At 48.9% G+C, this 13,344-nt stretch overlaps 1 protein-coding gene across 3 annotated transcripts in view; it reads right to left on the bottom strand.

Annotated features, from left to right (window-relative positions):
• pop1 (POP1 homolog, ribonuclease P/MRP subunit) overlaps positions 1 to 13,344 on the bottom strand; it is a 54,818-nt gene that overhangs the window by 25,442 nt on the left and 16,032 nt on the right. For all 3 annotated transcript variants that reach the window (XM_065027273.1, XM_065027272.1, XM_065027274.1), the window contains exons 6-8: positions 6,034 to 6,245; positions 4,445 to 4,731; positions 2,382 to 2,475 (exon numbers count right to left, since the gene is read on the bottom strand). In XM_065027273.1, coding sequence (XP_064883345.1) covers positions 2,382 to 2,475; positions 4,445 to 4,731; positions 6,034 to 6,245 — 593 coding nt within the window. The remainder of the gene's footprint in view (positions 1 to 2,381; positions 2,476 to 4,444; positions 4,732 to 6,033; positions 6,246 to 13,344) is intronic.

Here is a 13,344-nt window from a genome sequence, read left to right as displayed (position 1 = left end):
CCTGACTAACACCTTACACTGGAACAAACAGGATGTAGTCTCTAGATAAAACACCTGACTAATACCTTATACTGGAACAAACAGGATGTCGTCTCTAGATAAAACACCTGACTAATACCTTACACTGGAACAAACAGGATGTCGTCTCTAGATAAAACACCTGACTAATACCTTACACTGGAACAAACAGGATGTAGTCTCTAGATAAAACACCTGACTAACACCTTACACTGGAACAAACAGGATGTGGTCTCTAGATAAAACACCTGACTAACACCTTACACTGGAACAAACAGGATGTGGTCTCTAGATAAAACACCTTACTAATACCTTACACTGGAACAAACAGGATGTAGTCTCTAGATAAAACACCTTACACTGGAACAAACAGGATGTAGTCTCTAGATAAAACACCTTATACTGGAACAAACAGGATGTAGTATCTAGATAAAACACCTTACACTGGAACAAACAGGATGTAGTCTCTAGATAAAACACCTTATACTGGAACAAACAGGATGTAGTCTCTAGATAAAACACCTGACTAACACCTTACACTGGAACAAACAGGATGTGGTCTCTAGATAAAACACCTTACACTGGAACAAACAGGATGTAGTCTCTAGATAAAACACCTTACACTGGAACAAACAGGATGTAGTCTCTAGATAAAACACCTGACTAACACCTTACACTGGAACAAACAGGATGTGGTCTCTAGATAAAACACCTGAATAACACCTTACACTGGAACAAACAGGATGTAGTCTCTAGATAAAACACCTTACACTGGAACAAACAGGATGTAGTCTCTAGATAAAACACCTTACACTGGAACAAACAGGATGTAGTCTCTAGATAAAACACCTTACACTGGAACAAACAGGATGTAGTCTCTAGATAAAACACCTTACACTGGAACAAACAGGATGTAGTCTCTAGATAAAACACCTGACTAACACCTTACACTGGAACAAACAGGATGTAGTCTCTAGATAAAACACCTTACACTGGAACAAACAGGATAAAAACTCTAGATAAATCATCCCAGGTGATTAGCTGGCCTCCAGAAAATCATCCCAGGTGATTAGCTGGCCTCCAGACAAATCATCCCAGGTGATTAGCTGGCCTCCAGACAAACATCCCAGGTGATTAGTGGCCTCCAGACAAATCATCCCAGGTGATTAGCTGGCCTCCAGACAAATCATCCCAGGTGATTAGCTGGCCTCCAACAAATCATCCCAGGTGATTAGCTGGCCTCCAGACAAATCATCCCAGGTGATTAGCTGGCCTCCAGACAAATCATCCCAGGTGATTAGCTGGCCTCCAGACAAATCATCCCAGGTGATTAGCTGGCCTCCAGACAAATCATCCCAGGTGATTAGCTGGCCTCCAGACAAATCATCCCAGGTGATTAGCTGGCCTCCAGACACATCATCCCAGGTGATTAGCTGGCCTCCAGACACATCATCCCAGGTGATTAGCTGGCCTCCAGACACATCATCCCAGGTGATTAGCTGGCCTCCAGACACATCATCCCAGGTGATTAGCTGGCCTCCAGACACATCATCCCAGGTGATTAGCTGGCCTCCAGACACATCATCCCAGGTGATTAGCTGGCCTCCAGACACATCATCCCAGGTGATTAGCTGGCCTCCAGACACATCATCCCAGGTGATTAGCTGGCCTCCAGACACATCATCCCAGGTGATTAGCTGGCCTCCAGACACATCATCCCAGGTGATTAGCTGGCCTCCAGACACATCATCCCAGGTGATTAGCTGGCCTCCAGACACATCATCCCAGGTGATTAGCTGGCCTCAGACACATCATCCCAGGTGATTAGCTGGCCTCCAGACACATCATCCCAGGTGATTAGCTGGCCTCCAGACACATCATCCCAGGTGATTAGCTGGCCTCCAGACAAATCATCCCAGGTGATTAGCTGGCCTCCAGACACATCATCCCAGGTGATTAGCTGGCCTCCAGACACATCATCCCAGGTGATTAGCTGGCCTCCAGACACATCATCCCAGGTGATTAGCTGGCCTCCAGACACATCATCCCAGGTGATTAGCTGGCCTCCAGACACATCATCCCAGGTGATTAGCTGGCCTCCAGACACATCATCCCAGGTGATTAGCTGGCCTCCAGACACATCATCCCAGGTGATTAGCTGGCCTCCAGACAAATCATCCCAGGTGATTAGCTGGCCTCCAGACAAATCATCCCAGGTGATTAGCTGGCCTCCAGACAAATCATCCCAGGTGATTAGCTGGCCTCCAGACAAATCATCCCAGGTGATAGGATATTAGCTGGTCCCTAGATAAATCATCCCAGGTGATTAGCTGGCCTCTAGATAAATCATCCCAGGTTCTTACATCACAGTGTGTGGCAGGGGCCAGGGTTTCAGTCAGAACGGAATGTGATAGAGGTCCAATCAGACGATACCGCACCATCTCCATGGTGAGGTCACTGCAAAACAGTAAACAACAACATTCAGGAAGTCGACATGGTTGAGAATAAAGGAAGGGGTTTTATAAAGGGAGGGGTTTATTAAAGGGAGGGGTTTATTAAAGGGAGGGGTTTATAAAGGGAGGGGTTTATTAAAGGGAGGGGTTTATTAAAGGGAGGGGTTTATTAAAGGGAGGGGTTTATAAAGGGAGGGGTTTATTAAAGGGAGGGGTTTATAAAGGGAGGGGTTTATTAAAGGGAGGGGTTTATAAAGGGAGGGGTTTATAAAGGGAGGGGTTTATAAAGGGAGGGGTTTATAAAGGGAGGGGTTTATAAAGGAGGGGTTTATAAAGGGAGGGGTTTTATAAAGGGAGGGGTTTTATAAAGGGAGGGGTTTTATAAAGGGAGGGGTTTTATAAAGGGAGGGGTTTTATAAAGGGAGGGGTTTATAAAGGGAGGGGTTTTATAAAGGGAGGGGTTTTATAAAGGGAGGGGTTTATAAAGGGAGGGGTTTTATAAAGGGAGGGGTTTTATAAAGGGAGGGGTTTTATAAAGGGAGGGGTTTATAAAGGGAGGGGTTTCATAAAGGGAGGGGTTTAATAAAGGGAGGGGTTTAATAAAGGGAGGGGTTTATAAAGGGAGGGGTTTATTAAAGGAGGGGTTTATTAAAGGGAGGGGTTTATTAAAGGGAGGGGTTTATAAAGGGAGGGGTTTATAAAGGGAGGGGTTTATAAAGGGAGGGGTTTATAAAGGAGGGGTTTATAAAGGGAGGGGTTTATAAAGGGAGGGGTTTTATAAAGGGAGGGGTTTTATAAAGGGAGGGGTTTTATAAAGGGAGGGGTTTATAAAGGGAGGGGTTTTATAAAGGGAGGGGTTTATAAAGGGAGGGGTTTTATAAAGGAGGGGTTTTATAAAGGGAGGGGTTTTATAAAGGGAGGGGTTTATAAAGGAGGGGTTTTATAAAGGGAGGGGTTTATAAAGGGAGGGGTTTTATAAAGGGAGGGGTTTTATAAAGGGAGGGGTTTTATAAAGGGAGGGGTTTATAAAGGGAGGGGTTTATAAAGGAGAGGGTTTAATAAAGGGAGGGGTTTAATAAAGGGAGGGGTTTATAAAGGAGGGGTTTTATAAAGGGAGGGGTTTTATAAAGGGAGGGGTTTATAAAGGGAGGGGTTTTATAAAGGGAGGGGTTTTATAAAGGGAGGGGTTTATAAAGGGAGGGGTTTTATAAAGGGAGGGGTTTTATAAAGGGAGGGGTTTTATAAAGGGAGGGGTTTTATAAAGGGAGGGGTTTTATAAAGGGAGGGGTTTTATAAAGGGAGGGGTTTATAAAGGAGGGGTTTTATAAAGGGAGGGGTTTTATAAAGGGAGGGGTTTATAAAGGGAGGGGTTTTATAAAGGGAGGGGTTTTATAAAGGGAGGGGTTTTATAAAGGGAGGGGTTTTATAAAGGGAGGGGTTTATAAAGGGAGGGGTTTTATAAAGGGAGGGGTTTTATAAAGGGAGGGGTTTTATAAAGGGAGGGGTTTATAAAGGGAGGGGTTTCATAAAGGGAGGGGTTTAATAAAGGGAGGGGTTTATAAAATTGACAGAAAACTCTAAAATATGACTAAATCAAAGCAGTCAGAACCCACCCGATGACTATACCAGTGGTACCAGTCAGAACCCACCCGATGACTATACCAGTGGTACCAGTCAGAACCCACCCGATGACTATACCAGTGGTACCAGTCAGAACCCACCCGATGACTATACCAGTGGTACCAGTCAGAACCCACCCGATGACTATACCAGTGGTACCAGTCAGAACCCACCCGATGACTATACCAGTGGTACCAGTCAGAACCCACCCGATGACTATACCAGTGGTACCTGTCAGAACCCACCCGATGACTATACCAGTGGTACCAGTCAGAACCCACCCGATGACTATACCAGTGGTACCAGTCAGAACCCACCTGATGACTATACCAGTGGTAGCAGTCAGAACCTACCTGATGACTATACCAGTGGTACTGGACCTCCAGGTTACGGGTGTGGTAGCAGAAATGGTACTGTATCCCAGGAGCTTCTTGGCTGGTGGCCCAGCAGCCTCAGGCTCCCTGGAGGACCACTTCCTCTTAGAACCAGAACCAGAGGCCTGCACCGCCTCAGGACCAGCCCCAGGACCGGAGGCCAAGGTGGGGGTAGGAGCTGGCTGTGGGACAGGGAGGTCCACTGAAGCAGGTGGAAGGACAGCCTCAGAACACTGACAGACAGCCTGCAGCTCTGGGAGGAGGTCCTGACACAGAGCACAGGGCACAGTCACGACACAGGGCACAGTCACGACACAGGGCACAGTCACGACACAGGGGCACAGTCACGACACAGGGGCACAGTCACGACACAGGGGCACAGTCACGACACAGGGGCACAGTCACGACACAGGGGCACAGTCACGACACAGGGCACAGTCACAGGGCACAGTCACGACACAGGGCACAGTCACGACACAGGGCACAGTCACGACACAGGGCACAGTCACGACACAGGGCACAGTCACGACACAGGGCACAGGGCACAGTCACGACACAGGGCACAGTCACGACACAGGGCACAGTCACGACACAGGGCACAGTCACGACACAGGGCACAGGGCACAGTCACGACACAGGGCACAGTCACGACACAGGGCACAGTCACGACACAGGGCACAGTCACGACACAGGGCACAGTCACGACACAGGGCACAGTCACGACACAGGGCACAGTCACGACACAGGGCACAGTCACGACACAGGGCACAGTCTGATTGGATAGTACTTTCCCGATCCCAAAGGGGACATCTGATTGGATAGTACTTGACCGATCCCAAAGGGGACATCTGATTGGATAGTACTTTACCGATCCCAAAGGGGACATCTGATTGGATAGTACTTGACCGATCCCAAAGGGGACATCTGATTGGATAGTACTTCACCGATCCCAAAGGGGACATCTGATTGGATAGTACTTGACCGATCCCAAAGGGGACATCTGATTGGATAGTACTTGACCGTTCCCAAAGGGGACATCTGATTGGATAGTACTTGACCGATCCCAAAGGGGACATCTGATTGGATAGTACTTGACCGATCCCAAAGGGGACATCTGATTGGATAGTACTTGACCGATCCCAAAGGGGACATCTGATTGGATAGTACTTGACCGATCCCAAAGGGGACATCTGATTGGATAGTACTTGACCGATCCCAAAGGGGACATCTGATTGGATAGTACTTGACCGATCCCAAAGGGGACATCTGATTGGATAGTACTTGACCGATCCCAAAGGGGACATCTGATTGGATAGTACTTGACCGATCCCAAAGGGGACATCTGATTGGATAGTACTTGACCGATCCCAAAGGGGACATCTGATTGGATAGTACTTGACCGATCCCAAAGGGGACATCTGATTGGATAGTACTTGACCGATCCCAAAGGGGACATCTGAGTTCACCAGATTATAGACAACAATAAAGACATTACACAATCAATCAATAGTTAAATGGTTGTTCAATACTTCTACTACTGATTGATTCTGCATATTAGTCCCTCTGACCGTTTTCATGGTGGGGTGAACCCAGATCCACAGCTGTCTGTGTGTTGATCCCTGGGAGCCCTGGTCCTCCTGGCCCCCCCGACCCTGCGTTGTGGGTCTCCAGAGGAATGTGACAGGCCCCAGGGGCTGCAGAGGGTACTGTCCTGCTCTGTACACCACCATACTGCCCTGTCTCCTGCCTGACACACACATGGCTGCTGCAAACGTAGGCCCTGCAAGTACAACACACGCCATCGTCAATAATACCGTACTGTTACTATAGTTACTATAGTCCAGTTCCATACTGTTACTGCAAACGTAGGCCCTGTAGGTACAACACACGTCATTGTCAATAATACCATGCTGTTACTATAGTTACTATAGTAACATACTGTTACTACAAACGTAGGCCCTGCAGGTACAACACACGTCATCGTCAATAATACCGTACTGTTACTATAGTTACTATAGTCCAGTTCCATACTGTTACTATAGTTACTATAGCCCAGTTCCATACTGTTACTATAGTTACTATAGTCCAGTTCCATGCTGTTACTATAGTTACTATAGCCCAGTTCCATACTGTTACTATAGTTACTATAGTCCAGTTCCATACTGTTACTACAAACTTAGGCCCTGCAGGTACAACACACGTCATCGTCAATAATACCATGCTGTTACTATAGTTACTATAGTCCAGTTCCATACTGTTACTATAGATACTATAGTCCAGTTCCATACTGTTACTATAGTTACTATAGTCCAGTTCCATACTGTTACTATAGTTACTATAGTCCAGTTCCATACTGTTACTATAGTTCCGTTCCATACTGTTACTATAGTTACTATAGTCCAGTTCCATGCTGTTACTATAGTTCAGTTCCATACTGTTACTATAGTTACTATAGTCCAGTTCCATGCTGTTACTATAGTTAACTTCAACACTACTTCTGCTCCTTCAGTTAGTCCCTACAGCCACTCCCTGTGGTCAGGGTAGGAATACACCTCTCAACACAAGGCCGATCTTACACCCCTTTGTGAAAATCCACGTTACAGTGTACACTTTGGGTCCCAACGGTTGATAAGCAGTCACCTTCTGACACCTTCCTGTTACCCTCACCCAATCCCACCTTCCTGGTACAGTCACCCAATCCCACCTTCCTGTTACCCTCACCCAATCCCACCTTCCTGTTACCCTCACCCAATCCCACCTTCCTGTTACCCTCACCCAATCCCACCTTCCTGTTACCCTCACCCAATCCCACCTTCCTGTTACAATCACCCAATCCCACCTTCCTGTTACAATCACCCAATCCCAACTTCCTGTTACAATCACCCAATCCCAACTTCCTGTTACAATCACCCAATCCCACCTTCCTGTTACCCTCACCCAATCCCACCTTCCTGGTACAGTCACCCAATCCCACCTTCCTGGTACAGTCACCCAATCCAACCTTCCTGTTACAGTCACCCAATCCCACCTTCCTGTTACAGTCACCCAATCCCACCTTCCTGTTACAGTCACCCAATCCCACCTTCCTGTTACAGTCACCCAATCCCACCTTCCTGTTACAGTCACCCAATCCCACCTTCCTGTTACAGTCACCCAATCCCACCTTCCTGTTACCCTCACCCAATCCCACCTTCCTGTTACCCTCACCCAATGCCACCTTCCTGTTACCCTCACCCAATGCCACCTTCCTGTTACAGTCACCCAATCCCACCTTCCTGTTACAGTCACCCAATCCCACCTTCCTGTTACCCTCACCCAATCCCACCTTCCTGTTACCCTCACCTTCCTGTTACCCTCAATCCCACCTTCCTGTTACCCTCACCCAATCCCACCTTCCTGTTACCCTCACCCAATCCTAACCTTCCTGTTACCCTCACCCAATCCCACCTTCCTGTTACCCTCACCCAATCCCACCTTCCTGTTACCCTCACCCAATCCCACCTTCCTGTTACCCTCACCCAATCCCACCTTCCTGTTACCCTCACCCAATCCCACCTTCCTGTTACCCTCACCCAATCCCACCTTCCTGGTACAGTCACCCAATCCCACCTTCCTGTTACAGTCACAGAATCCCACCTTCTGACACCTTCCTGTTACCATCACCCAATCCCACCTTCCTGGTAGTCACCCAATCCTACCTTCCTGTTACAGTCACCCAATCCCACCTGTTACCCTCACCCAATCCTACCTTCCTGTTACAATCACCCAATCCCACCTTCCTGTTACCCTCACCCAATCCTACCTTCCTGTTACAATCACCCAATCCCACCTTCCTGTTACAATCACCCAATCCCACCTTCCTGTTACAATCACCCAATCCCACCTTCCTGTTACAATCACCCAATCCCACCTTCCTGTTACCGTCACCCAATCCCACCTTCCTGTTACCGTCACCCAATCCCACCTTCCTGTTACAATCACCCAATCCCAACTTCCTGTTACCCTCACCCAATCCCACCTTCCTGTTACCTTCACCCAATCCCACCTTCCTGTTACCCTCACCCAATCCCACATTCCTGTTACCGTCACCCAATCCCACATTCCTGTTACCGTCACCCAATCCCACCTTCCTGGTACAGTCACCCAATCCCACCTTCTGACACCTTCCGGTTACCCTCACCCAATCCCACCTTCTGACACCTTCCTGTTACCCTCACCAAATCCCACCTTCCTGTTACCGTCACCCAATCCCACCTTCCTGTTACAGTCACCCAATCCCACCTTCCTGTTACAGTCACCCAATCCCACCTTCCTGTTACAGTCACCCAATCCCACCTTCCTGTTACAGTCACCCAATCCCACCTTCCTGTTACAGTCACCCAATCCCACCTTCCTGTTACCCTCACCAAATCCCACCTTCCTGTTACCCTAACCCAATCCCACCTTCCTGTTACCCTCACCCAATCCCACCTTCCTGTTACCATCACCCAATCCCACCTTCCTGGTACCGTCACACAATCCCACCTTCCTGTTACCGTCACACAATCCCACCTTCCTGTTACAGTCACCCAATCCCACCTTCCTGTTACCCTCACCCAATCCCACCTTCCTGTTACAGCCACCCAATCCCACCTTCCTGTTACCCTCACCCAATCCCACCTTCCTGTTACCCTCACCCAATCCCACCTTCCTGTTACCCTCACCCAATCCCACCTTCCTGGTACAGTCACCAAATCCCACCTTCCTGGTACAGTCACCAAATCCCACCTTCCTGGTACAGTCACCAAATCCCACCTTCCTGGTACAGTCACCCAATCCCACCTTCCTGGTACAGTCACCCAATCCCACCTTCCTGTTACCCTCACCCAATCCCACCTTCCTGTTACCCTCACCCAATCCCACCTTCCTGTTACAGTCACCCAATCCCACCTTCCTGTTACCCTCACCCAATCCCACCTTCCTGTTACCCTCACCCAATCCCACCTTCCTGTTACCCTCACCCAATCCCACCTTCCTGTTACCCTCACCCAATCCTAACCTTCCTGTTACCCTCACCCAATCCCACCTTCCTGTTACCCTCACCCAATCCCACCTTCCTGTTACCCTCACCCAATCCCACCTTCCTGTTACCCTCACCCAATCCCACCTTCCTGTTACCCTCACCCAATCCCACCTTCCTGTTACCCTCACCCAATCCCACCTTCCTGTTACCCTCACCCAATCCCACCTTCCTGTTACCCTCACCCAATCCCACCTTCCTGTTACCCTCACCCAATCCCACCTTCCTGGTACAGTCACCCAATCCCACCTTCCTGTTACCCTCACCCAATCCCACCTTCCTGTTACCCTCACCCAATCCTAACCTTCCTGTTACCCTCACCCAATCCTAACCTTCCTGTTACCCTCACCCAATCCCACCTTCCAGTTACCCTCACCCAATCCCACCTTCCTGTTACCCTCACCCAATCCCACCTTCCTGTTACCCTCACCCAATCCCACCTTCCTGTTACCCTCACCCAATCCCACCTTCCTGTTACCCTCACCCAATCCCACCTTCCTGTTACCCTCACCCAATCCCACCTTCCTGTTACCCTCACCCAATCCCACCTTCCTGTTACCCTCACCCAATCCCACCTTCCTGTTACCCTCACCCAATCCCACCTTCCTGTTACTGTTATAAACGGACGGAGAGATTAGTGTTGCTGGAAGAATGTCCAACAGAACCCTCAGTCACATGTTTCTTAAATCACACTCTGCAGGAGATTCTATTATTACAGAGAACTTCCCTTCTGGTGAGGTGGCTTCCTGTCTACAGGAATCTGTAGCTAGTCCTTCTGGTGAGGTGGCTTCCTGTCTACAGGGATCTGTAGCTAGTCTTTCTGGTGAGGTGGCTTCCTGTCTACAGGGATCTGTAGCTAGTCTTTTAAGAGTTGTACTTTCTTCGATGAACCCCCTCACTAAAAGTTGCCAATAGTGTCTGAAATGACAACACCCTCTCTGCTACTCTCACCAGGATCTGGGTACGTGTGGCGGTCAACTAGTCTTCATATCAGTCTCTATACTGTGTACAGTGAGCCGTCCTTCCTCTACTACGAGCTATTCAATGATTTCACTTTACACGGAGATGTGGTATCGTTCCCCAGCGACTCTATTACTCACTTCCCTAATTCATGAGCCTCACAAATCCCCCCCCCCCCCCCACCACCACCAGTCATTTTCAATTCCTCTTTCCCCAATTCCCTTTAACAGTAACGCCTTGGTCCTGCCAGAATCTGAAAACTAACACTCTCATGGAAACACTGTACTTCGCCTCCGGCCTCATATACACTTGCACCTAGATCATTCCATCGAACCCACAACATGTTAATCCCTACTGCTTGGCCAATTATATAGTTATAAACACACTAAAAGACAATTAGTCCATTTCCAACAACCCCTCATCTGGAACAGTGATCACTCACACCCTGCACGGGCTTACCTTCCGGGACTTACCATTTACAATAAATGTACGACCGGTCGTAATACAATCAATCAATCAAATGTATTTATATAGCCCTTCTTACATCAGCTGATATCACAAAGTGCTGTACAGAAACCCAGCCTAAAACCCCCAAACAGCAAGCAATGCAGGTGTAGAAGCACGGTGGCTAGGAAAAACTCCCTAGAAAGGCCAGAACCTAGGAAGAAACCTAGAGAGGAACCAGGCTATGAGGGGTGGCCAGTCCTCTTCTGACTGTGCTGGGTGGAGATTATAAACCTAGAGAGGAACCAGGCTATGAGGTGTGGCCAGTCCTCTTCTGGCTGTGCCGGGTGGAGATTATAAACCTAGAGAGGAACCAGGCTATGAGGGGTGGCCAGTCCTCTTCTGGCTGTGCCGGGTGGAGATTATAACAGGCCAATATGTTCAAATACAACGAGACTACTGAATAAGCTCAGGCTTCCTAGGTCTGTGTCCTATAATTGGTTCAGCCTACAACTCTCCTCTCCCCAAGATGTCAGAATGAGCAGGAACAGGAGTAGGAACAGGAGTAGGAACAGGAACAGGAGTAGGAACAGGAGTAGGAACAGGAACAGGAGTAGGAGTAGGAACAGGAACAGGAGTAGGAACAGGAACAGGAGTAGGAACAGGAACAGGAGTAGGAACAGGAACAGGAGTATGAACAGGAGTAGGACCAGGAACAGGAGTAGGAACAGGAACAGAAGTAGGAACAGGAGTAGGAACAGGAGTAGGAACAGAAGTAGGAACAGAAGTAGGAGTAGGAACAGGAACAGGAGTAGGAACAGGAGTAGGAACAGGGGTAGGAACAGGGGTAGGAACAGGGGTAGGAACAGGAGTAGGAACAGGAGTAGGAGTAGGAACAGGAACAGGAGTAGGAACAGGAACAGGAGTAGGAGTAGGAACAGGAGTAGGAGTAGGAACAGGAACAGGAGTAGGAACAGGAACAGGAGTAGGAACAGGGGTAGGAACAGGGGTAGGAACAGGAGTAGGAACAGGGGTAGGAACAGGGGTAGGAACAGGGGTAGGAACAGGGGTAGGAACAGGGGTAGGAACAGGAGTAGGAACAGGAGTAGGAACAGGAGCCTCCCTTTGTTTTCCGTGCTCCCGTTTCACCGGTTCGGACTCTCTAGTTCGATGGGAAATTGTTGTGAATCCTGACAACCACGCCAACTGTTAGATTCTGACAGACAAGAAAGCAAGGAAGAGGGTGGCGGCAAAAACAAGCCAGCACGACGGCACGCGTTGCTATGGTGATTTCACTAAACAGTGCATATCAACATCCGGTAGATGGTAAAAGTTTAACTTTAACCAAGTCCCGTCTACCGTGGCGGCTCATGGCATTCACCACCGTGCCTCAACGGCGTTTACCGTTGCGCTCTCGTTGAAAACAACGGACATCTTTGTTTGCCGTCTACCTCGTACCATCTAAAACGCAGCGTGCCGTCTACCTCGTACCATCTACCTCGTACCATCTAAAACGCAGCGTGACGTCTACCTCGTAGAATCTAAAACGCAGCGTGACGTCTACCTCGTACCGTCTACCTCGTACCATCTAAAACGCAGCATGCCGTCTACCTCGTACCGTCTACCTCGTACCATCTAAAACGCAGCGTGACGTCTACCTCGTACCATCTACCTCGTACCATCTAAAACGCAGCGTGACGTCTACCTCGTACCATCTAAAACGCAGCGTGACGTCTACCTCGTACCATCTACCTTGTACCATCTACCTCGTAGCAGCTACCTCGTAGCATCTAAAACGCAGCGTGACGTCTACCTCGTACCATCTAAAACGCAGCGTGACGTCTACCTCGTACCATCTACCTCGTAGCATCTAAAACGCAGCGTGACGTCTACCTCGTACCATCTAAAACGCAGCGTGACGTCTACCTCGTACCATCTACCTCGTACCATCTAAAACGCAGCGTGACGTCTACCTCGTACCATCTAAAACGCAGCATGCCGTCTACCTCGTACCATCTACCTCGTAGCATCTAAAACGCAGCGTGACGTCTACCTCGTACCATCTACCTCGTACCATCTAAAACGCAGCGTGACGTCTACCTCGTAGAATCTAAAACGCAGCGTGACGTCTACCTCGTACCGTCTACCTCGTACCATCTAAAACGCAGCATGCCGTCTACCTCGTACCGTCTACCTCGTACCATCTAAAACGCAGCGTGACGTCTACCTCGTACCATCTACCTCGTACCATCTAAAACGCAGCGTGACGTCTACCTCGTACCATCTAAAACGCAGCGTGACGTCTACCTCGTACCATCTACCTTGTACCATCTACCTCGTAGCAGCTACCTCGTAGCATCTAAAACGCAGCGTGACGTCTACCTCGTACCATCTAAAACGCAGCGTGACGTCTACC

Source organism: Oncorhynchus nerka, linkage group LG14 (assembly GCF_034236695.1).
Source record: "Oncorhynchus nerka isolate Pitt River linkage group LG14, Oner_Uvic_2.0, whole genome shotgun sequence".
In the NCBI taxonomy this organism is placed as follows: domain Eukaryota; kingdom Metazoa; phylum Chordata; class Actinopteri; order Salmoniformes; family Salmonidae; genus Oncorhynchus; species Oncorhynchus nerka.
The sequence above is the reverse complement of the archived record's forward strand: the minus strand, read 5'-3'. Positions and strand labels throughout refer to the sequence as shown.